At 55.3% G+C, this 24,231-nt stretch overlaps 2 protein-coding genes across 16 annotated transcripts in view; one reads left to right on the top strand and one right to left on the bottom strand.

The window, feature by feature from the left end:
• Positions 1-381: 381 nt before the first annotated feature.
• Positions 382-19,680, top strand: LOC126050385 (relaxin receptor 1-like). The gene is made up of 18 exons (XM_049828211.1): positions 382-477; positions 6,480-6,626; positions 7,419-7,511; positions 7,625-7,730; positions 8,320-8,391; positions 9,204-9,275; positions 9,692-9,763; positions 10,985-11,056; positions 12,912-12,986; positions 13,231-13,302; positions 15,141-15,212; positions 15,404-15,475; positions 15,782-15,853; positions 15,962-16,033; positions 17,472-17,701; positions 18,104-18,514; positions 18,948-19,163; positions 19,493-19,680. The coding sequence occupies exons 1-18, from the start codon at positions 429-431 to the stop codon at positions 19,678-19,680; spliced, it is 2,163 nt and encodes a 720-aa protein (XP_049684168.1). The 5' UTR covers positions 382-428.
• Positions 19,681-19,811: 131 nt separating this feature from the next.
• STARD8 (StAR related lipid transfer domain containing 8) overlaps positions 19,812-24,231 on the bottom strand; it is an 83,827-nt gene continuing 79,407 nt past the window's right edge. For all 15 annotated transcript variants that reach the window (XM_049827735.1, XM_049827737.1, XM_049827738.1 and 12 more), the window contains 5 exons: positions 23,890-24,004; positions 23,327-23,542; positions 22,771-22,988; positions 22,399-22,575; positions 19,812-21,774 (listed from right to left, as the gene is read on the bottom strand). In XM_049827735.1, coding sequence (XP_049683692.1) covers positions 21,657-21,774; positions 22,399-22,575; positions 22,771-22,988; positions 23,327-23,542; positions 23,890-24,004 — 844 coding nt within the window. In that variant the 3' untranslated portion in view covers positions 19,812-21,656. The remainder of the gene's footprint in view (positions 21,775-22,398; positions 22,576-22,770; positions 22,989-23,326; positions 23,543-23,889; positions 24,005-24,231) is intronic.

The following is a 24,231-nucleotide window of genomic DNA, read 5'->3' on the forward strand; positions in this document are numbered from 1 at the left end:
GGCTGGTGGCCCAGCCCAGCCCCACGCCGCCCCTGGGGTGGGAGGTGCTGGCAAAGGGGTGCACCCTCCTGGTCGAAGGACTGGATTCATTATCTCCTCTTCTTCCTTCCTTGCCACACAGATCCCCTCGCTGGATTTAACTCGCAGAGTCCCGCACAGGCTGTGAGGGGCTGCAGATGCACCTGGCTGCTGCTGCCCCAGCACCTTCCCCAGGCTGGCGATGGCCCCACGGCATGTGACGCCCCGGGGACCGGTGACAACCTGTAGCATCCTCGGTGCTGGTGCTCCCGGGAGACATCGGTGCATTCGTGTACATTAGCAGGAGAGGACCCGCAGCATCTCCACGTTCTCCTTCCCTCCTCCCTCTGCCACCCAGGAGGTTTCCAAGGCTTTCGGGGCTGGGGATTGCCGTGCCAGCAGCTGCTGACATGAGGCTGCTCCTGATCATTCTGCCATCGCTTCTCTACGTTGCTACAAGTAAGTGGCTGTCTTTGCAGGTCACAGCATCCAAAGTGGGGAAGAAAACAGGCCATTTGACTGGGGCATTGGGCGTGGGGGTGTTGTGGAATATTTTGTATTGGGATTTCAATATAGAGCCTGCCACATGGCACAGGGAAGCTGGCTGCCTGAAAAGAGCCGTGCACAGCCAAGAAAATGCTGTCCTGTGAGGAGAGTTCGTGTGCCTGGTAATGAGGCTCTCTACTGCTTACTGTTCGCTTTTTCTGGGCGTCCGTGTTGCCTGTTAAGCCAGAGGTAGCTGCAAGTTGTGATTCTGCCTTTTATTCAAGAGAAGAGAGAGCGGGCGTGGGAGAGGAGGGGGAGCAGATGCAGCCGCTGCGCCGACGTTACGGTCTGAAAGGGGAGGGAGCGGTGGACAAAAACCAGATTGAAAAGCAACGCTTCTTGCTGGAAGTTAGGAAGGGGGACAGTGGAAAGGCAGGAACTCTGCCCTATTTCCATTTGAGTCTGATTTGTTGTGGTTTACTTTTGTGGACGGCAATGCAAACTGTTCCCTCCCTGCCTGCCCTGTGGGAGAGATGGAGGGGGTTAAGCCTTTCTCTCCAATCAAACAGTTAATTGTTTGTCTCCTTTCCAGCGGTTTGCTTTAGGTGCAGCTCTGTATGGGAAATGTAAGGGGAACTGCGTGCAGTGCGCCACGAGAAGGGGGTTGCAGTCCTGGGGGGGGTGGCAGGGATGCACCGCGGTGTGGAGAACCTGGGTGCTAGAGACTAATGGGATGGGTGATGGATCACCCCAGACCACGTCCTGCGGCTTCGGGACTTTGCTGGTTTCTTTGCAGAGAGAGGCAATGTGGACCAAAGGCGTGTTTCATTCAGCCTGTTTGTTTCTAAAGAATTTGGTCACGGCTGTTTTCTTGACAGTGCGTGGGCTTCGTTTACAATCCTGGGTGGCCCTCCTGAAAAGTTGAGGCAGATGCTGAGGTTAATCCCAGTTACGTTTGGCCGCCTTTGCTGGCTGTGCTTCCTTCTGTGGCCCCGCAGAGCTGGGGCAGGAAGGTCCCCGCTGCGGCGTAGTGCCCATGCCCACCCTGTCCCACCTCTGCCAGGGAAGGTCAGTTTAGCTAATAGGCTGCATCGTCTGAAAATCACCTGTATTCTCAGCATTTTACCTTGACTGAAACACACACCTTTCCACTGTTTGGGGTTTTTTTGTGGGGTTTTTTTTTCCCTTTCTCCTCTCCTGTCTCAGGTTGTTTCTCTGATATTTGTCCTGCACAATCCCTGGTTTCTCTAGCCCTGAGGGGGGGTTAATGCAGAATGAGGTCCTATGGGGGGGGGCTGAAAAGCATCAGTTTGGCTGGGAATCTGGGGCATTGTTCCTGAAAAAATATAAACACAGATAGCTTCTATATAAAAAAATATATAGGTATAAACTCTTCTCTCTCAGTGTTTACATAGCTCTATATGCAGATACACTGTCTGCAATAGGAACCTGGAGGCCCTAGAAAGGTTCTTGTTGCCTTCTGTGGGTCCTACATAAATTCAGACTAAGAAAACAGCCAGAAACCTGTGTGACGTGACAGTAGGCAACAGGGAGCCTCCCTGGATAACTAGAAATGGAATGAACACTGAAAAAAAATCCCTCTGGAGGGACCCAAGCTCAAGTCTCAGGGCTGGGGTCAGATCTGCTTCCATTTGCAGGATTGGAGAGGTTAAGGGACATGCTTCCCTCTGCAGGGCTGCAAGAGAGCAAAACCCAGGGGTCCTGCACCATCCCGGCCCCCTTGGTTTGTGTTTTCTTACTCTTTCATCACCCAAAACACTGTCTTAAGGAGATACGTTTTTCCTAACAAGCCCAGCCCCTCGCCGGCTGCTGCCTCTGTTGCCTGCAAGGGCAGGACCCAATGGCACCTCCAAAATCTTATTTCTCCTGCCAGCACTCTGGCCTCTTTCAAGAGTTTTCCCATTTGGACAATTTGCAGCAAGACGCTCTTAATTGCCCTTAACCTTTGTCCACATTTTAATTCACTGGTTAGGGGTTTATCTTGCCGGGATCTTGCGGAGCTGTGCCAAAGCTCAGCTCCCTGCCAGCGTGAGCGGGGCCGGGCCAGCTGAGATAGCAACCGGGGGGGCATGAGGACCACCGTGGGCACACTTAAAAACATGCACACAAGAAAGAGCATTAAATAGTTTAGCAAACTTGCTTCTTGGCAGGTCGGCTTGACCCTGGTGCATGGTCCTCCAGGCAGGCTGAAGGCTGTCTTTAGGAGCGCTTGGGGATCTCTTTGCACTGGCTGCAGCGTGGCAGGAGCTGCCCCTGCACCTAATGCGAACCATTGTCAGTGCGTTTTGCATGTGGGATGCTGTGCCGGAGTCAGCTCGTCCCCGTGCACATGACTGGGGGGGTCCTGGCAAATACCAGCTCCCCTGCAGTAGCAGGAGCCCTCCCAGCATTGCACCCGTGGGCTGTGGCAGTGTCCTGTGCAGCGCTCAGTGCTTACTGCGAGCACCCATGGGAAGGTCTTATGTTGAGGAGCAGCTTCCAGCTTCTCATGGGTACTTCACACTGATATACAGTGCAGACTGGAACTGTTTTGACACAGATGTCATTTTATTTAGTTTTTCGCACATGCTTTTATTATTGGGTGTGATCTGCCAGCATGAGGTATTTTTAAGAAACATGATAAAACTCTTTTATTGAAGTGTTAACACTCAACACTTCTAATAGAAATAAATTTACACTTAAACTTGGCCGAAATTTTTATTGTATTTGCTGCCTTAAAGAAACAGGTGCTTAGGAAAAATCAAAAAGATCCGTCACTCATGGTGAGTTTGCCTTTGTCGATCTTGCAACACATGAAATTGTTAGAGCAATTGCTGGCGCGTGGCCTCTATGAGATATCCACGTACCGGAGCTTTCCACCGGTTTTTATCCCCTCCTTGGATGGACGTCCTTACTCAGCTGCCGATTCAGACCCGACCGGTGACCAGTCTCAACCTGCTGGCAGAGAGAGCAACTCCATGGGCACCAGCCCCGCTCCTTGTAAAGCCTTTTCTGTACGCTGCTGCAGTGGTGGTTTTAGTGTAAAAAACCCCAAGTCTTGCAAAATTAATTCCCCTTCCAGCTCAGTTATAACTAACAGGTAGAAGTGTAAAAGGTGGATTTGCCCTTTTCCCCACCCGCCCGGGTTTTCGGCAGCAGCCCAGCCCTGTTCAGTCTGACCGGCTGGGAAGACGTGGCGTGAGTCACGCCGTTGCCAGAGGAGGCACCTCCGAGCGAGGTGTTATTCCAGGTACCAGCTTCATTCCAGGTGAATCGTTTCATGCTGCTGGTATGTTTCTGTTGCTTCCCAGCAGGACGGAGGTTGGTGCCTAGAAAGCCCTATTCATTTTGGAGCAATGCAAGCAGAGAAGGCCACGCACGGGGTCATGCACGGCTGGTAGAGACTTGCCCCAAATGTCTGCAGGAGCCTGTGCTGGGGAGCAACGTTGGCTGGCTCCATCCAAGGGCACTGCCTATCCTTTTGTCACTCTCCCTGTTGTATTTCCATAACAGCCACTTGTTCCAAAGCTGATGTAATCTGGAGAGTACCAGCCTTCATCGCACCCCTCTGAGCTCTGGGTGGACCAAAATTTGCTCTTTACCAGTAAGACACTGTGGTGCTAAGCGACTGCCCATCATCATGCAGGAGATCTCTGTCTGTGTCTATCCTCTTGGAGACGTTCGGCTTCATAAAGCAGAATCGTGCCCAAAAGTATTTAAAGTCACTGAGACTCTGCACTAACGAGAGGTCTTGGACAAGGCTGTCCAGTAATGAGCCGTCCCTGGGCAAATTCCCTGGGAAATGCCACTGGAGCGGGAGTAGGAGCTGCCTGTGCTGCCTGCACCACTCACCAAAGAGAAACGGCCAAGTGCTAGCTCGTGTCTTCCTTCTTTTAGATATGTGACATTGGCATGGCATTTGCAGGCTGGGAAGAGACCTCCAGCACAGCCAGCGGTGACTTGTCTGTCACAGCCTAGGGTTGTGTTTGTTGTGTTATCAGAAGAAAATAGATGTTCTTGCTCCCAGCTAAAGAAACAAAAGATCATGCATAAATGAATTTTCAGTGATAAATCTTTGCAACATTTAATAGCAGATATGCTTTTTTTACAACCCAGGCAGACAGTAATTTGTTTGACAGTTGTTACGTATTTCAGTGTTCTGCAGTAGCACATGCCATACCCCTGTGGGTTTAGACATGTCTAATACAGAAGTATAGCCACAAGCATTTATAAAAATCTAAAGTTACCTCTTGGTTTGCAAAAAGACTAGTCAAAGGCAGGCACTTCCAAAACAGAGGTCTCTGGAAGCCCAATATACTATACAAGTTGTACCGAGGCTGCAACCCAGAGTTTTTACTTTAGCGTAAAGGTGACATGGCCCTTTCTGACAGTGCGGAGCCCCTGGCACAGGAGCTCCCCGGAGGGTTGGGTCAGCCCAAGGGGTCCCCAGTCAGGGAGGGAGAGCTGCCCCCCACCAGCTCCTGCGCCCTGGCAGGCGGCTCCCCAGGCAAGGCAACAGTTCAGTCTTCAAAACCTTATAGGAGTGGGGTTTCCCTTCATGCCCCAGGCTGCCCCGTGGCTGGGACATGGGTTCCCGGCCAATTCAAGGTGGGAGACAAAGAGGAGCAATGGTGTGGGTCTGTTAAAAATGTCACCTGGACTGCTTTGTGCCTTCAAGTGGACAGAGATCCTTTCCAGAGGTGCTTGGGATAGCTCCAGTTTTCAGGAAAGATTTATGGAGCCACAATAGACTCTGTTTCAAATCTCTTTGAATCATGGTGATTAAATCCATCAGGTTTTGCATGGACTTGGAGTCCTCGTTTTCCCCAGAACAAACATCCCAGATGTGTCAGTAAATCCTGGGGCAAGCTTGAGGGGCTCCTGGCCGGTCAGAGATGTCTGGGCAGGGATTCAGGCAGTGCACACTGTTTACGTCTAGCTCAGCCAGCTATTGTAGAATGTGGGGATATTTCTAGTCTAATGGAAAACTTCCTCAGGTCCAGGCATAACCTATTTGTGGGAAAACTCCACTCGTGTGGACTGGGCACCCGCGGTTCGGCTGCCAGGCTGGCTGGGGAGGACCGTGTCCGTGCGATGCTGCCCAACGGGGCATTGCGAGTCCCCACCAGTCACCCCTAAATCCTATCCATTCCTGCATCATGTCACAGTTTTTGCTGATGTGATTGTTACAAGGGTGTGTGAGGCAGGCACAGTGCTTTTAATTATAGCATGCACCATTAGTCATTAATAGCCTGGCAGTTGGAGAAAACCCTGAGCAACAAGCTGGGTCTCCCTCCCAGCTGTGTTCCCCTGTGCCTGACGGCTGCCACTTCCCAGGGTCCTGATCAAAGCGGGCTGTGGAAACGTTTAGCTGGATCTGGAGCATGCCTCTGCCGTGGATAATTGCAGAATATTAATGAACAGGACGCTGCAGCTGGCTGTCTTTGATGGCTCTGATGGAAAGGGCTCAGCAAAGGGAGAGCTGGAGCCGCCAGGACAGCTTTGCACCCCGGAATGGGGGACAAGGGTGGCCAAGGAGGGATGGGGTGGCTGGTTCGTTGGGGCTCTCCATTCCCATGAGCTCCTCAGCAGAACTGCCTCTGCCCAGATCTCCTGGCTTCAAGGCAGCATTTTGGCAGCTAAAAGTGCTCAAGAAACAGGGTATTGGGTCATTCTTTTCACCTGGGGCATGCTCCTGCCTCCTTGGTGGTCTCCAGGACCCCATCACCTCACGCTTGCTCCGGCTGGAGCACGGTCTCACAGGGTACTGCTGTGGCAATGCTGGTCCTCGTCAGCAGTACAAGCACCCTTCAGCCCCCCAGCCCCGCTCTGCCCTGAAAGTACCAGAGCTGGGCATGAAGCAGGATGTGGCCCCAGGAGCTCAGCACCCCAAAGGCGACAGCGCAGCATCTGCGAGGGGTCCAGGGGTGGGGGGCTGCTGCCCTGGCTCTGAGCACCTCGTCTTCCTTGGGCAGAGCCTCCTCTGATCCACTCCCAGCGGGATGGACACACATGTCCCTTGGGACAGTTTCCCTGCGGCAACCTCTCCATCTGCCTGCCCCAGGCCCTGCACTGCAACGGGGAGGATGACTGCGACAACGGGGCTGACGAGGAGAACTGCGGTAAGCAGCAAGCCCCTCGCAAAGAGGGATGCCCTCAGAGTGAGTAACTCCCAGACCTGGGACCACCAGGATCTGGGACCACAAGTGCGTCGGAGCAGAGCTTGCTCTTCCCCTGGGAGCAATGACAGTGCGAGGAATCCTGGGACTGCTTCAGCATCCAGCTACTTCCCTGACTCTTGCATTTGCATCCCGGCACAGTGGCTGTGTGTGCGCCCCAGGGAGGAGCTCATCCCTCAGGGATTCTCCCAGGCTGGGGTGCAGGAAAACCCTTGTTGCTATGAGGCTGGGGCAGTTATTTCTGGGCCATAGTGGAAAGGCAGAGGAGCAGAGGGGCTCTGCACTGTCAGTCAGGAGATTTGGGTTCAGCAGATTTAAAGACACAAAATGAGTTCCTTTTTTTGCACGATATATAGTGCTATCGTGGAGCTCTTTGCTCAGGGGTGCTGAGTCCAGGAGTACAAATGAGGTATAGACTGGACAAATTCATACCATCTGGGAGCTGATTAACTGAGTGGCTTGGATGCAGCACCTGACTCATGGTGTCCCTAAAGCGGGCTAGGTGGGATTCTAGAAATAGAAGAAAGAAAATTTTATTGTGACTGTGTTTGGAGACATGCCACGGGGCTGGATGAATCTCTGTTCTGCCCTGGTACAGCTGCGGGGCTGGAGCCACACCTCAGGCTTCGTGCGATCCAGCACCCTCTCCCAAGGCTGCCGGGGTTTTGCTCCGCACCGATGTCCGTGCGCAGCAGCCGGTGCCTCTAATGATGGTCCCCGCTCTCTGCCCTGCAGTGGATGACAGCGGCTGGCTGCAGATCTTGGGCAGCATGCTGGCTACGAGGAGCAGCAGCAGGATGGCGGAGGAAGACGAGGGTGATGCCTGCTGTAAGCTGTCCTCCCCAGGGCCGGGCATCCTTCTTCCCCACCCCGCGGGTCTCCCCAGCCCCACACAGAACCCCTGTGCCCTCCCCTCAGCACATCCCTCTGCTTGCCCGCAGGGCTGGAGCTCTTCCCGGAGTGGTGCCGGTGCTGGGGAAGGGCTGTAGACTGCACCGAGCGGGACCTCGCCAATGTCCCCTGGGTCTCCTCCAACGTCACCAGGATGTGAGTAGCAGTGGGTGCAAGCAACCCTCTCCCCCGGGAGAGGCACGAGCGGGACACAGGCTGCTACCCGGCAGGAAAACAAGCTTAAAGGGAAGGAAATAAAATCCCTGGCTTTTACTTGTCCTTGGATCCAAAGAACCTTTACCGTGCCAACAGACCCCTCTCTGCCGAGCTTCAGCTGCTTACTGCAACCCTCCCACAACAGCACTGAGCTGGAAGCAGGGAACGGCCGGATCCTTCCCTGGGGTGAGGACTGGGGAGCCTGCCTTCACTGCTAAGCCTCCAACCAAGATGTGTGGGGTCAGAGCCTGTTGGCAAGGTTGAGGCCGGGGGTGCCTTTGCACACACAAAGCAAGGGCTAGGAAGGGGGGATAATGTGGAAAAACTCATCTGCAGCAAATAATGCTTGCAGATTGGGATAGGCAGTTAGCAATGTAGCATTAAGGAAGAGCAGCTGCCTTGCATTTTGTCTTAATTGCACAGGAAAAGGAGGGTCTAGTCTTCACTGTTCTCCTTTGATAAAGGCCTCTTCTCTGTCCTAGTCTGCTGGTCCTGGGTTTGATTTTTTTTCTTTTTGTTTTCCTGCCAGGGACCTGAAGAAAAATAAAATCCATTCTCTGCTGGACAATCAGTTTTCCAGGTACAAGAATCTGCAGAAGCTGTGAGTATTGCCTTCTTTATCCTGTTCTCTGGCTTGTTTATGGTAAAAGGGGAGAGTAGTGGATGCACAGGTCAGCAGTGGTCCTGTGTAGAGGAACAAGCACGTGCACTTGTGGGGACAGCTTTGCTTGGGACAATGCACCATGAAGGGGCACTGCATTTGTCCGGACAGCAGCTTTTTTCAGGTCCTGGAGCCTGCGGTGCCCGCTGAAGTCAGCAGGCACCTGCTAGGGGCATTGCGAGCTCCTGACATACTGTCCCCGCTGGTCGTGGAGCAGCGCCTCTGTTAGCTGATAACTGCCCCGAGTGCGTGGTGGCGTGAGATGTCTCCTGAACGAGTTGTCCTGCTCTGGAGAGCTGGGACCCTTTGGTCGCTCAGCCCATCACCTTTCTCAGCTGCTGTACTGGGGAGTTCAGGGAGGGAGCCTGCGGAGTGAAGAAGAGGGGTGTTTGCTGTCGTGGGTGAGATGGCAGCTTTGTATGGCAATAATCACGTGAAGCAGCTCACAACAGCCGCTTGTGACCATCGGGCATCTGTACGTTCAGCTGCCTTCCCTTTGCATGGAGTAAATGAGGCAGAGAGGGAAAACAGCCTCTCCAGGGTTACTTGAGACAAGGAGCCTGCGGAGGAGCTGGGGCTGCAGCCTGGACCTCTGTCCCCCAGCGCTACTGGTGATCACTGAGAAGGCAGCAGCCAGCCCTGCGAGGCGCGTACCTGGTGTCTGGCAGACGTGGGCACATCCCACGGACCCTGAGAATCCCTTAGAAAACATACTTCTTCAAGTCTCTTTTCTGTTGTCTTGTTTTAAATAGGTTTTTGCAAAACAACAAAATCCGGTTGGTCTTACCCAAAGCCTTTGCTGGACTTTCTCAGCTTAAAATGTTGTGAGTAAAGGCATCTGTGTTACGGGGCCCTGGGGAGGGGAGCCCTGGGATGGATGCAGTCCTCTGCTCCTCTTGGCATGAAGTCTTGCAGTACAGCCAGCTCAAGGTCAGGTTTTGAGCCCTTTTTCTTGCTCCTGCAAGAGTCTGTATCAAGCATGCCTTAAGCTGGAGTTGCATGTATTTTGGGCGAACATGGGACAGAGCAGAGGCATTTCACCTCCTGCAAACACAGCTGTTCCCATCCCCATGTTTTCCAGCCTGAGCTGAGATCCTGCACTTGAGCCACTAAGGGAGATGGTGCCAGGGGCACCCGAAGCCAGGGGCCGCAGGCAGCTCGGGAAGAACAGCTTTAGCAAAAGCAGATTTAATTGGCAGCGGTGTCTGAGGATCACTCTCCTCCTCTGCACTGGTTCCAGGTTCCTCAGCCACAACAGGATCACACAGCTGAAGCCCCGGGTTTTTGAGGACCTGCATCGCCTTGAGTGGCTGTGAGTTCCTTCTCTGGTTCCAGAAGATGTGACCGATCCTGACTTTTCCTCACATTTACCATAATTTCTTTTCCATGATGGGGAGAGGAAAAGCAGGCACGGTGGTTTCAGGGGGTGTGTGGCCGCATGCCCGCAGTGGAAATGGGTGTGATGCCTGGCTGGGTGTCCACCTCCCCACCTTCCCCCAGCCCTGTGGACCGGGGCACAATTGGCCTCAGCTGCAGCTCTTTTATGAAACTCCTATTTGAGTTTCCCTCGCCTGTTACTGAGGCCAGGCTTAGTATGGACTGGACGTGGTCTTGTCCAAAATCTCATTATGGCTGGCTGGTCCCCACGGGGGCTCGCCATGCCGTGCTCCCTTTGCCGGTCCAGAGCAGCGGTGGCAGTAGCACGGTGCGGTGAAGGGCTTTGCGCAGAGACAGCCTCAGCTCCCGGGCTGGAGCACCGGAGGTTCGTGTGTAAAAGGCTTGAAGTGCACTGTCAAACACAGCGACTTGCAGCTCCATCACCTTGAAAAATGCACACCTGAATTGAAAGTACAGCTAGTACCCTTCTCTTCTGTTTATCCTCAAAAGCTCTGTTTGAGCTGGGCCCATGTGGTGTGTGGTTTTACACACAGAGCTTATAAAGTTATTGCTACAGAGGAGAAACCGTAAGGGCTGCTTTACAATATGGCTTGTTCCCCTTCTGCGTTTGCAGGAGCAGCTCGGGCAGGTCTGTCACCCCCCCCAGGCTTCCCTCCTCTTACTTGCCATGGGACCAGCCTAGTTGTGCCTCAAATCAAAGAGGAAAAACAGAGGATGAGCAGCTCGCAAAGGGTGGTCTGTGGTGCAAACAAGTCAGAGGACTTTTGAGAAGCCAAGCACGGCCCTGAATTCCCTGAACACTTTCTAATTTATCTTTATTTCGCAGCAGAAGAGAGGAAAAATCCAACAGACTCTGACTGTGAAGGAATCCAGACTCTGCAGCTGGATCTAACGCTTCAGCCAGGGCTGCCTGGGCAGGATTCAAAGGCGGGAGTGGGGGGGGAAGGCTTCAGAGGGGGGAAGCCCCCCGCCTGGGGATGTGTGTCCATGGATGCCTGCAGGGGAGAAGGGACAGAGCCCCCTCCTGCCAGGGCAGCACGAGTGGTCAATGCAGGGGCTTCCCCTGCCGAGAGAGTCCCGATGCCTCCTCGCCCTCTCCAGGTTCACCCTCTCACTTCTCCCCTTCTCCTTCCAGGATGCTGGACAACAACAGGATTGCCCAGGTCGTCCCCGCGACGTTTGCAGGGCTGAAGTCGCTGTATTTCCTGTAAGTAGGGGCAGGGGCAGCTCTCCTGCGGGATTTGGGGAGACTCTGCTCCGTGGGTGTCTGCCTGGTACCTTCTGCACCCCTTCTTCAGGCAGCTTCTGGCCTTTTGGGGGCAAGTCGAGGATGCTGTGGCTTCCTCACCCTCCCCAGGGCATGAGGGGTAACGGTACAAGGGAGATGTCTGTCTCCGTCCCATTTCCAGGAGCTGGCAGGGGAAACCAGCAGGCTTTGCTGGTGTTGCTGCTCCTCTGTGCCATCTCCTGCTCTCAGCATGCCCTAATTAAAACTAGTATTAATTGCTTTTGCTTAGGACAGGGACAGGCAGGTCCTTGAGGAGTTTGGCCTGAGCAGAGCCTCAGCACTTACTGATGAGCAAGGTGGGTAGCAGTGCCTGCAGTTTGGGCTGCTGACTGCTTTCCTTGAGTTGGCGACTGCAGACAGGATCTGGTGCTTTCCCAAAGTACTGCCCCTCTGCTGGGTGTCTTCACACCAGATTACTTCGAGCCAAGAGGTTTTTAAGGTCCAGCCATTTCCAAGATGGAAATACAGGATAACTAGTTTGCTTTAACCACCAGAAAAACAATTTTGCAATTGCTGTAAGATGATTTTAACACCTTCTCCGTAGTCCAGAACATAGATGGTGGCAACCTGGAGTCAGCCTTAGGGGAAAAGTTTTGGCTGTTACAGTGGAAAAAACACACACGTGTGTATGTGTGTGAGCGAGTGCACTGATGCACATATATACTCATATACATCTGATCACGTTTTAAGCTGTATTCCCTGGGTGTACACCTGCAAGGAGAGTGCTTCAGCAGTGGCTGCTGGTCTGGTCTCCCACTGTCTCTGCTGGAGATGTAACTGCTGGAGTTGGCTGTAAAAGCCTGAAAGTTGGTTTTTGGGGTGTGTAGGACATGGGTAACTGCTGCGGCTATGCCTGGTGATGGGGGAGCCGTGGGCATAGGTGGACGGAGGGCAGCCAGGGCTGGCAGTGGGCTTGGGGAAGGGGGGCTGTGACCCCAGGATTTTGCTCCTCTGCAAAACCTGGGTAGCCCTTGGTGTCCACAGATCTGTCCCTGCTCTGTCCCTGGAGGAGAAGCCATGCAGGCTGTGGTGGGACAGAGTTCCCCTCAGCCACGCGTTCCCACGTTGCCGGCAGCAGCGCCGTGCCACTCTGCTCGGTGACGTACTCCGTTTATCCTTCTGCATTTTTTTTTTTTTTTTTTTTTTTTTTTAGCAAATCAAATAAACTAAAACTGCGGTCACAAAACGTGCAGTGAGGAACACTATGCACACAGGCATGTGCAAAGGCGCTGGGAAAAACACCAGCGGGAGTTCAGGCTATAAATTTGCCTTTACTGGCTGTCGCTCCAGGGTCACTTGCTGCTGCTTTCATGCACTAGTCTCCTGGTGACGTGCCCGTCACAGCTCACTGGAGAGCATCTCCCACAGCCGCTAAATGTGCCCTGTATCATTACCTTTACTACTTTTCCAAAGAAGGTGAATGCAGTTCTGTGCTGCCGTTCACAGCCGTGTGTCCTGGGCCTTTGCCCGGGGTGGCAGCGGCTGAACTTGGTCTGGTTTCATGTGGCCGTGGCTGCTCTGCTGGGGTGCACGGGAGCTGGTGCAGCCGCAGCCACGCTGCTCCAGGCTGGCTGCACCATGGCCCCTGGGTATCCGTGTGAGCAGCCCGTACAGTGCACCTTTCCCTCCAGGTGAGGCCATGGACCAGCAGAAAGCCCTTTTGAAATACTGCGTGGTCCAGAAGCAGCAGCAGGACCGCATCCATGCACAGGGTTGTGTCCCAGGCAGATGTATGGTGCTGTGACCTCGTTTTTCCTTATTGCCTCCTGACCAGGTACATGCTGAACAACTCTTTGACTCAAATATCCAACACCTCCCTCTGCGCAGAGATGCCGAAGCTCAGCTGGCTGTGAGTACCCTGCCTGCCGGCAGCAAGGCTGAGCTGCCTGCGGGGTAGGCAGGGGCTGCTGCAGGCACTGCTCCTTCTTCCCGGCCAGGATCCTGGAGCACAGAAGGGACAGAAGGGGCTGGAAGCATCCCGCAGCAGATGGGGATAGGGGCAAGCAGGAGGTGGGATCATGCTGGGCAGCACCCAAGCATGGTGGGGATGGAGGGGAGGTGGGGGGATGGCAGCCACAATTGCCTTTCTGCAGGGAGCTGGAAGGGAACAGGATCCAGGCGGTGCACAGGGCTGTCTTCCAGGAGTGCTGCGACTTCACAGTGCTGTGAGTACCTCGGGGCTCCGGTCATGGTCCCTGCTTGCTGGTGCAGACCCCATCCCATTGCGGGCATGTGGAGGGAGGAGGGTGGATAGCCAGCGCTCGGCTGGGCCCAAAATTTCCCGCTGCTCTGGGCTAGATAAGGGGCTGCCGTCTCGTGTTTGATGGTTTCAGCCCACATTCGTACACAGCATCGATAGTGCAGTCAGCTTCATGAATTTTTGTAGGGACTTAATCAGGGGCTCTGTACTGGAGGATGGCCAACTCTAGGTTGGGGAGCTGGTGGGCTTGCCCCAGTGCCCTGTCACCAGTCCATGGGGGCTGCCCAAATCAAATGGGGACCTTGTCAGGTGGGAGATAGTGGTAGGTCATGGCATAGAAAAAGCTTCCTATAGTGTGGAAATACCAGAGCTCACAGCCAGCCCGGACGCTTCTGCTGGTATCCAAATTCCCTAAAAATATCCTTGAGGAAGGCCATAAATCTTGTGAGCCAGTGCTCCACATGTCAAAGAGCATCTGTTTCTTCCCCTTGTGCCCGAAGCCAGCTCCTGCCCCACTGCCTCCTGGCCCCAGGGCTGAGCTCTTATCCAGGTGCTGACAAAGGCAAAGGATTCACACTGATGATGCACAGGCCTCTCCCAGGGTATAGTTTTCCTGCCCATGATGGTCCTCTATCTCCCAAAGAGATCTGTGCAGTCCCTGGAGCCCCAGGAGATAAGGACAGAAAAGCTGTGTGTGCATGGTGCTGATGTTATCCAGGAGCACAAGGCTGCCAGCTGCCACAGGGTGGTGGCAGGAGAACAGAAGTCAGATGGGGAGCCAAGCCATCCTCCCAGGGGGTCAGCAATTATGGTTACCCTGAGCACTGGGAATGCCCCTGCCCTGTGCCAATGCTGCTGGATCAGAGTAAGCAAATAAATTGAGAGCTTATCAGGCCCTTGGAGAAGCCCAGATAGGCATTAAATCCCCAAAACGTACACCACTACAGTTTTTCCTCCAGTAAGAGCTGCTCACAGCCTCCTGTGACGGGCGGGCGAGCTGCTGTCCTGCTCTCTGTCTTCTGCAGCAGAGCCTGCTGGCTTTGATCAGCAGCGTGTTTCCCAGGGCTGTTGTGGCAGTGCTATGGAAACGTCCATACGGGCAAGATGGGTGGTGTAAACACGCCTTGCTGGTGACACCAGCACAGGAGACAGCTTTGCAAGCAGACGCAGCAGTTGAGACGGGGGCTCATGTGTGGGCTCTGTGGGGTGAGCCGTCCTGGCTGGACTACCCCATCCTGCCCAGCCATGCCATGAGCCACGTTACAGTGGGCTGCCCTGGTCAGGGTCTGAGTCCAGCTGCTCGATGTGAGCCTCTGCCAAGGAGCCGTCCTTGGGTCGTGGCACTCGCAGGGTCTCCCAGTGCCTTCAAGCATATGCCATCCCACAAGGGCTCTGCTCCCACTGCTCTGAAACAGTTTGTGTTTCTCAGTGCACCATTCTGGGTTTTTATTTCTAAGCACTTTAACCAGCTCTGCTCATCTTGCACACTTCTGATGGGCTCTTCTCTGAGCTGTGGGCTTGGGCGAGATGGTGCCTCCCACCTGCAAGCTGGGCTCTGGCTTAGCCGTTCCCCACAGCAGCGGAGCATTTGGCTGTGCTGGCCTGTGAGGTGCTGGAGGTGACACTGGCAGCTTGGTAAATTTGGGAGGGATGCAACAGGGCTGGGTGCACCCCATGGGTGAGCCCTGTGCACCACCAGCACCCCCAGCTGCTTGCGGCCAGTCCGGAGGTCGGACGATGCTCCCAAAGGGTGTGTGGGGCTGTGCCGTACCCATGTGCTTTCTCCTGTTCCTTCTTTTCCAGGATCCTGCGCAGAAACAAGCTCAAGTGGATCCAAGATGGGTCGTTTTCCAGGCTGAACAGACTGGTGGAGCTGTAAGTTTCCAGCCATTGCCTGCCCTGACGCCCCCCCCTCCTGCAGGCAGGGGTTGTGCTGGGGGCAGGAGCGGGGGCTTCACTCAAGACCCTGCTCTGCCTCCTGCCCAGGGCACCTCATTGCTCAGCACCCCCGGGCGCAAGGCTTGGTGCCCTCAACCACTTCCCAAACACAGCTCTCCTTCCCACAGTGACCTGTCATCCAACAGACTAGACCAGCTCCCCTCTTCTTTATTTAATGGCCTGGCTGAGCTCCAGCAGCTGTGAGTACCAGGGCTGCGCTGCCCCGGGGGGGGCCCTGCACACCTGCATCGTGGTGGGTAGATGTCCTTGCTGCACGGTCTGTTTGCCTGCCAGAGCCGCAGTGGCCCCAGCAGGACGTGGTCCTTCCCACGGGTCTCCCCGCAGCATGGTGCCATCGCAGACGCTCCACTTCGGGGCTGCGGACCCATCCCGGGGGAATGGGGAGTGCTGTGAAAAGCCATAGAAAGACACCCCTTTGCCCTCACTTCCAGCTACTCTGATAGCTTCCAGGTGGGAAAAATACCAAAGGCTCATCTCTTTTTCAGGAATATTTCCTACAACCCCTTGAAAAAGATCCTCCCCAGACAGTTTGAGAGCCTGCCCCAGCTACGGTCTCTGTGAGTCCAGCAACATCCCTGTCCCTACGGTGCTGGCTCTGTCTGCAGCAGCCCCAAACCCAGCCCGGGCCAGCTCAGAGCATCCCCTGCACTGATTTCCTTTTGCAGGAGCTTGGAAGGGCTGGAGATCCCCAACATCCACAACCTGACCTTCCAGAAGCTGACTAACCTCTCCCACATGTGAGTGGGGGGAGTGGGTGTCTGCTGCTGCGATGGCACTGTGCCCAGGGGGGTGTGGGGAGGGAAACCAATTCTCTCCTACACCCGTGAGCAAGTTATTTCAGCCCACTGGAAGCCCTGAGCATGATGGTACTGCTTAAATCCCCGTGGGGCAGGAGGGTCTCTCTTAGCTGGGGCTTATTTAGAGCAAGGGGAGGATTTTGCCCATGCACAGGGAGCAGTTTGCAGAGCCAGCACATGCCCCATCCTGGTGCATGTGCGACACAAAAAGCGATCTGTATTTCTGAAGGTGCACTTTGCACAGGGGATGTGGGCAAGGTAGCCTGTCAGCCAAGGCATGCACCCGTGCTAAGCTGTGCGCTGAAAGCTGTGGTTAAGTAAAGCCATTAGAGGCCCTTTTCCTTGGGTCTGAGATAATGACCCAAGAACCCCAGAGATGTGCAGATAGACAGGCTGGACAGGCATCGCACACAAGGCAGAAACAGGACTGCGCAGCCAGCTGTGAGTGCTTTGGCTTCTCTTTGGAAGGAGAAAAAAAAATGATTAGTTTTTTCTAGATGCACATTTTAAAGTACCTGTAATGAAAGACAACTGTACATCTTCGTTTCCTTAATTGGTCTGTTTGCACTATAAATATGGTACATTTTCTACCTGACTTGCTAATAAGCAATCATTTTCTCTCCTTTTATCTATAATTAAGCAGCAGTGAGCCTCACATTGCAGTTTTTTAGTTGTTTTCTAATGTAGAATTTTGCTAAGCTTATATGGGTTGGCTTTGAGAAGGCTTGAAAAGATTAATCTGAAATAATATGCAGGGGAAAAATGTGAATAACTGTTAATAGAACTTGAAGGATTTGAATAATGGATTGATATTTAAATGTTAGTTTGTGAGAGTCACGGTTTGGAGGAAAACACTCTTGTTTTTATCAGCTGACAGATCTGAATAGTGGCAGATTTAAGAGTGTGGCTGTGGTATGTGATCCAAAAAGCACTGGGGTGCCTCCAGCTGGTTTTGCAAAGGCTTTGGGGTGTTGCTTATTTAGGGTCCAAAACCAGATGCAGTACTGTGCAAACGGGGACCCCCCCCCCCCTCGCTCTGTGTTCCCTGCAGATCCCGGCCCCGGGTGCTGTCGCAGCGAGGGCTGGGAGAGCTGGCATCGCCCTGTCCCCACTCCCACCCTCTGTTGCTGCTGGCTCCTTCCTCCCCCTAACCTCCCCATCTCCCTTCCCCTGCTCTGTGTAAGTACCCAGGCTTTTGGCTAGTTGGGGGGGGAGTCTTCTCCACCCAGACAAGGATAAAAGGTAGCTGAGGGGCTGGAAGGAGCTGGTGCGGGCAGGCAGAGTACAGGGCATGGGGCAGGGGGGCTGTGCATGCTGGACCATATTTGCTCCTGGTGCCGATGGCAGTTGGGAAACCTTCCTCCCCCCTCCTTGACAGCTACTTCAAAAAGTTCCAGTACTGCAGCTACGCACCACATGTGCGCAGCTGCAAGCCCAACACCGATGGCATCTCCTCCTTCGAGAACCTCCTCGCCAACGTCATCCTGCGTGTCTTCGTCTGGGTCATCGCCTGCCTCACCTGCTTCAGCAACCTCTTTGTCATTTGCATGCGGTCCTTCATCGTCACGGAGAACAGCCCGCACACCATGGCCATCAAGTCCCTGTGCTGTGAGCTGGGTGGTGGAGGGGCAGGGACCAGCCGGAGTGGGGGGGGAGTGCAGAGGGAACTGGGGCGGATGAGCTGCCCACCAGCATCTCCCCAGCGAGGAGCTGTCTAGCTGATGCCAGCCCTCCCCAGCATGGCCGGGGCCTGTTTGTTGCCGTCTTTCCCTTTGTGCTGATGTCAGATGTGTTTCTGGGCATCCTTCTGTGCCTGGAGCATCTTGGCCCCTGCCCTCAGGCCTGTGTTCACAGGCACAAGCAGGCAGCTTTTCTCAAAATACAAATATATCTACACATAAAGCTGAAGGCTGCCCAGTTCTACAGTGGTTTTATGGCCATGGCATTAATGCAAAGGGCTACGTTTGCCCACTGGTGCTTTTTTCTCACTGTACCTTGTCTTCCCCACAGGTGCAGATGGCCTGATGGGCATCTACCTCTTCGTCATTGGAGCCTTTGACATCAAGTACTCGGGCGAATACAACAAGCATGCCCAGGGCTGGATGGGCAGCCTCCAGTGCCAGCTGGTGGGCAGCCTGGCCATGCTCTCCTCTGAGGTGTCAGTCCTGATGCTGACCTACATGACCCTGGAGAAATACTTCTCCATCGTTTTCCCATTCAGCCACTACAGAGCTGGCAAGAAGCAGACCATCTCAGTGCTAGCAGCCATCTGGCTTCTGGGCTTCTCCCTCAGCTTCATCCCCCTGTGGTGTAAAGAGACCTTCGGGAACTACTATGGGAGGAACGGGGTGTGCTTCCCACTACAGTCCGACCTGGGCGAGCGGCCCAGTGCCCGGGGCTACTCCGCCACCATCTACCTGGGTAAGACCACCTCGGGACCGGGGAATGGGGATGATGTGGGGCAGGACGGGTTTCCCTGGCGGGAGTGGGGTTGTTCAGCCCAGCCATCCCCTCCAGGGTGCCGTGAGAGCCCGCACCACCTCTGTTAGTGGGATGTCTGACTTTACGGGGTGCTACCATCCCGCCGGGACCCTGTGAGATGGGATGCCAGCTCTGTCCTCCATCTGGGTAGGGTCCCCGCTGCAGCCTGGTGCTGTGCCCAGCCTCGCCCCAGAGCTGGGCATGGGCATGGGCATCACTGCGCTAAGGCTGGACGCAGGACTAGCCAGGGGCTGCTCTCTCTGCCCCCTCTAGCGATGAAAACAGGAGTAGTCCTGCTGCTGCCGGCCATGCTGATCCCAGCTCGAGAGCTTTGCACTTTGCTATGCTCAAAGCAAGATTTCTCCCTCTCCAGGCTTGAATCTTGCAGCCTTCATCACCATCGTCTTTGCCTACTCTGGCATGTTTTATTCCATCCACATCACTGCGTCTAAAACAGCAGAGGCAGGCGTCTGCTCGCGGGAAGTCACCATTGCAAAGCGGTTCTTCTTCATCGTCTTCACTGATGCTCTCTGCTGGATACCCATCTTCCTCCTCAAGCTGCTCTCCCTGCTGCAGGTGGAAATACCAGGTGAACCCCAATTCCCCACAAGGCCCTGAAGCAGAGCCCACCGCTGGCTGCTGCCTGCCGTGAGTCCCTGGGTTGGGGGCCCCTTGATGCAAGTCCTGCTGAGTGTGGAGCTCTCTTCACCCACACATGGGCTGCAAGAGGAGATGGACAGTGGTACCGGTTTCCCTGGGCCCTTGCCTCTCCCAAGGGAGCAGTAGTTACAGGCCCCCCATTTCAGCCTGTGAAGGGCATCACCCTGCTTTGTGGCGTGGGCTGGAGCGGGTGGGTTACCCCTGGGCAGGGGGCAGCCCCCTCTCAAGCTGCTTAACGTCGTGTCCTTGTTGACACAGGCACCATCACCTCTTGGGTGGTCATCTTCATCCTGCCCATCAACAGCGCCCTGAATCCCATCCTCTACACCATCACCACCGCCTCCTTCCAGGAGCGGGTGAAGGGCTGTTTGCAGACCAAGCAGCTGGAGCTGCACGTGTCCCACAAGAGCTCTACCCTGGTGACACTGCAGGCCAACAGCACTTGACCCTTCCCTGCAGCACAAGGATGCCCGTGGCTCCCCAGCCCCACAAGAAAGCGCATTGCTCAGCTCTGGGATGCTCCTGTATTGGAGAATCACTAAGCATGAAGGTTTCCTCGTCAGCCAGCAGATACCGTTAGTACTTTATTAATTACACGGACGGGAAGAGCAGCCCCGATCCAAGTCAAACAATCTGCTGCAGCTGCATATGATACAAAACAAAAGTCCCTTAAATACAAAATACACGTCTTTTATGTGAGCATCACCTGGCGCTTAGCTCTACCGCCGGAGTTATATATTAATATTCCAACTGTACAAGTATTTATAGATAGAAAAAAAAGAAATTTTAAAAAATATTATGAGAAAAATCACTCCCCCAAATGTTAGTTATATTTTTATATATATATAAAATATATATATAAAAACACAGAATACAGGTCGAGTTGCTTTTTTTTCAGCAAAAGAGAGACAGCTAGGATGTGTTACGGCAAAACTGACACTGGGAATCGCTCCCGCGCGTGGGTCGTGTTGCCTTCCAGTTGGAACGATGTCTGGTAACTTGGGTCCCTGCCTGAATGGAGAAACCAGGTCGGCTCCTGGGTGCTGTTAGCTACGGTGGACAGTTTCTCCACGGAGCAAAGGGAGGGATGGGAAGGGGAACGGATGTCTCTGCAGGGAGTAGCATTAGAGAGGCAGCTCTGCACCCAGGAGAGGCACAGGCTCTGCCAGCTGTAGCTGTCCAAAGAGGGGCAAATCCAGGCCACCTCACCTTACTGCTGAGGCCAGGATGGGACTGAGCCTCGCCCAAGCTGCTGGCATGTGCTGGGCCCAGCTTGACCTACCATGCTTTGCTAGCGTTGTCCCCTTGTTGGTTGGGATGAGTGCAGCCCTTTGGTGTGCTTACGCTGCCTTGGCCAAAGCTTTCAGCCCCAGAGTGCTGCAGCCGGTGCTGGTGAGGCTGCTCTGCCCTCCTCCGCTCTTTGGGGCAGTGTAGTGTGGACCCCAAGAGCAGCAAGGAATTGGGAGCTGCCGTGCTGGCTGTGTCCCTCCATCCCTCCCATGGTGTCTCCTTGTAACTGCTCTGGGGAGGCAGTGCCCCTTCCCAGCTGGTAGCCAACTACAAGGGCAGCTGCTCTGGGGCTCTAGCCATCCTGCCCCCTCCAAATGACAGGTAAGCTAGTTTTGAGGGACAGGCTGGGCTTGGAATGCTGTCTATCCAGCCCCTACTGAAACCTAGTGCACAAGAAAGGGCTTTTTTTTTTTTAGCTAAGAGCAAGGCACAGGACTAGAGGGCTTTTTCTTCTCCTATGAAATTCAGAACCAAAGGTGCAATAGGTTCCTTCTGCCATGTGATAAGGGCTGGCGCTCGAGGCATACCTATCTATGTGTAGCCACCCTCCTCCCAGAACAGCAGCCTCTTCCACTAACAAACAGGTTCTCACAGTGACTCCTTGGCTGTTCCCCCCCCAGGTGACACCGCACACACAATCCATCCCTCGCTGCCCACCCTTCACTTCCCGACACAGCGCTGCGACCTACAGACATGGCACCGTCCTCTCCGCTCGCTTCTTCCATGCCTTCCTGCTTCGCTCCATGCACCTTCATCCCCATGGCTGCTCCTGGCTTGCACGGGGGGGACCCATCTCAACCTGGGCCAGCTGCTTCCCAGCCCTGCCCGCAGGCTGCCTTCCTGGAGGTCACCCCCACAGCCCCTCTCTTTCCCTCTGCTCTCCAACCCTTCCTGCAGAGACCATGGGCCGCACAGCTTTGCCTCCGCGGACAACCTGCTGCGCAGCACACTTGAGCGAGAGGTGGCTGAAGCAGCAACCGGGACTGCCCAGCCCAGAGTAAAAGGATGCTTATAAATATGTGCCTGTGAGCGCGCCAGCCTCTGCCTCCCCCTCCATGGCCGGGTCCGAGAGCCCCAGCCCGGATCCACCGGCAAGTCCACGTCAGACAGGATAGAGCATCTTCCTGGCACCTCAGATCTTCGTCTCGGGGCCACTGGGAGTCAGGGCTGGGAAAGAGTCTCGGATCCTCGCCAGCTCCATGGCGCAGAGGTGGCCAAAGACCTTGTTGTACCACTCAGGAGACCGGCCCCTGGAGAAGGGAACAGGCAGGAGGAGGGTGAGATGGCAGAAGAGCCCTGGCAAGCACCAAGGAGCAGCATGTCACGTCTTGCTCGGGGCCAGGGACTCGGTGTAGCTCCAGCTATGATGGACTATGAGATGCTGAATGAGCACTACATGACAGGAAAGCCAACACGCCTCCTCCACTCTCCACCGCAGACATGCAACAAAATGGGGAAAGATCTGCGACCCGACCGGGCTTGCACCAGTCCAGAGTGACGACCAGCCTGCCCTTATACCACCCAACCCAGCACGGCTCACCACAGCGAGGAGAGCGCGAAGGCCATGCTTCAGAGCCACGGGGGACCGTGTGTTTTCTGCAGAAGCTCTAAGGGACTTGCTGCTGTGCTCAGAGGAACCGCTAGCACTGCAAGACCAAGCTGGTGGCTCCTTTCCCAGTAACCATCTGACAGCTAAAACCTGGTCCCAGACCAGCACCCCCTTCCCTGTGGGCAGGCAGGCACCATACTGCATGAGCTGCAACCCTGCCCGCACTGCCAGGCCAGGCAAGCTCCTGCACCCCACCGCTACCTGCTGCTCCATCGACCTCCCCAGTGGCTGATGCTAATGCAGCAGCACCAAGGGCTCCCCTCACCTGAGGTCAGCTCTGCAGATGTGGGTCACTTTGGAGCGGCCCATGGCGCTGGGCTCGATGAGGTACTGGGACGTCAGCACGATGGCTTTGACACCTCCCTCCACCGGCAGCTTGTCGTGCTCCACCGAGATGGAGATGAGCAGGCAGGCTCCCCGCGGCAGGTCCGTGCACCAGCGCCTGTGGGACAGAGCGGCCCCGCTCAGCGCCTGTCCCTGCGTGCCCACTCGTGGGCAGCCCCTGCCCAGACCTCGGGGTCCGCAGCGGGAGCGGGGAGCTGTGGGAGCCCGTACAGCCTGGGGAGGAGCAGCCAGGCAGATGGGATCCACCAAACCAAGACCAAACCCTCCCACTCGAGCCTTTCCCTGCCCTCACCGGAGCACCACGCAGTCCCTGCGCGGGTGGGGTGCCATGCTGTCCGTGATGTAGTGGTAGACCTCCATGTTCTTGTCCAGGGCCTCCACCACTTTGCTCTGCAGCAGGTCCTCGTCCCAGAGGTGACGCTCCCGAAGCACCCGGTGCAGCACCATCGCAGGAGGAGCCTCGACATCCGTGGAGACCTTCCACAAGCGCAGAGGGTGCCCATCCCCAACCTGATGGGCCAAGGTAAGGGTCAGGCAGGCTGTCCTGCTGGACCCCCACAGTGCTAACTCCCCCTCCCTGAGGGGCTCTACTGATGGCTCCCACGACCATGGTGGGCTCTCTGCCAGGACTGCTGGGCGCAAAGCACCCTCCGCCCCAGAGCTGTCCATCTCCCAGCCCCCCACTCTGGCCAGGGAAGGGGTTGCTGATCTCTCCTAGCATAAGAGAACAAGCACCACAGGGTTGCTAGCAGGTCAGCAGGTGCCTGTAGGACCCGTGGCTCCCAGCAGTCATCCCGTACACATTTCCCCGTGTGACACCAAGGCCCCCTCCACACAGTGGCATTTACCTTTTTGCAGGAGAGCTCCGTGTTCAAGGGTCCTGGCGTGCTCAGCCACCCCTTGAATTTCTCCGATGACTCTTTGAGCAGGTTCTGGACACTCTGCTCGAAGTAGGAGTGTAAATCCTTGTTTTCCCCCTGACACAGTAAGTCAGTCAGGGGATGGGGATACGCATCTGCTGCCATATAGGAGCTGCTCAGCTGCAGCAAGATGTCGTGGGAGACCTACAAGCCAAAAGCATACAGATCTTCAGAAAGCCAGAGGGATCCTATGTGGACTTTGTGAGTCATCCTGGGCAGCTAGAAAACAGTAATTCCTCATCTCACCAAGGAGGGGGGAGAATGGGCACAGCCTCCCTGGACATATGTCCTGCAGCTTGTGACATGAGCTGCAGCTGGGATTCGCTCCTGGGGCTGACTGACCAGTGGCAGCTGCCCTGCTGAAGGATGGGGTGCCCTTCTCTCACCCCACACTGATTCTGCAGGATGAGCGCCCTGCCAGCAAGGTCGCATCTCCTGCCGGCAGCACCCTGGGAAGGCAAGACGGGGCTGGACACACTGCAGCCACCCACCTGGAAGAGCTTCTTGCAGTCGGTGATCATGTGGGAGAGCCCCTGCGTCGCAGCCATGTTCTCGTTGAGGTCCTTCTGGTCAGGCTTCCCCATGGTGCCCCTCTTATGTATCACCCTGTGTGGTAGCAGGCATTGCTGGGACCAGGTGGGCGCCCCACCATTGCTCTGCTTTGCGTTGCAGAGTGGGGGACCCCCACATTGCACAGCAGAGCAATGAGGGGACCGTATGAGAGCATATGCATTCCCACTCTGCCTTGCCCCAGTTCAGTGGCCTCCTCCCAGGATGGACAGGGAAGGGGTGATGGGAGACAGGGGCTGCAGGAAGGCTAGGGAGGCCAGAGC

This window comes from Accipiter gentilis, chromosome 24 (genome assembly GCF_929443795.1).
Source record: "Accipiter gentilis chromosome 24, bAccGen1.1, whole genome shotgun sequence".
NCBI classification, from domain to species: domain Eukaryota; kingdom Metazoa; phylum Chordata; class Aves; order Accipitriformes; family Accipitridae; genus Astur; species Astur gentilis.

Bases quoted from the DNA above. Each gene is read 5' to 3' on its own strand.
- LOC126050385 (XM_049828211.1), top strand. From the start codon at position 429: ATGAGGCTGCTCCTGATCATTCTGCCATCGCTTCTCTACGTTGCTACA. The intron at 478-6,479 runs GTAAGTGGCTGT...TTCCTTGGGCAG, and splicing joins GCTTCTCTACGTTGCTACAA to AGCCTCCTCTGATCCACTCC. The intron at 16,034-17,471 runs GTGAGTGGGGGG...CCTCCTTGACAG, and splicing joins CTGACTAACCTCTCCCACAT to CTACTTCAAAAAGTTCCAGT.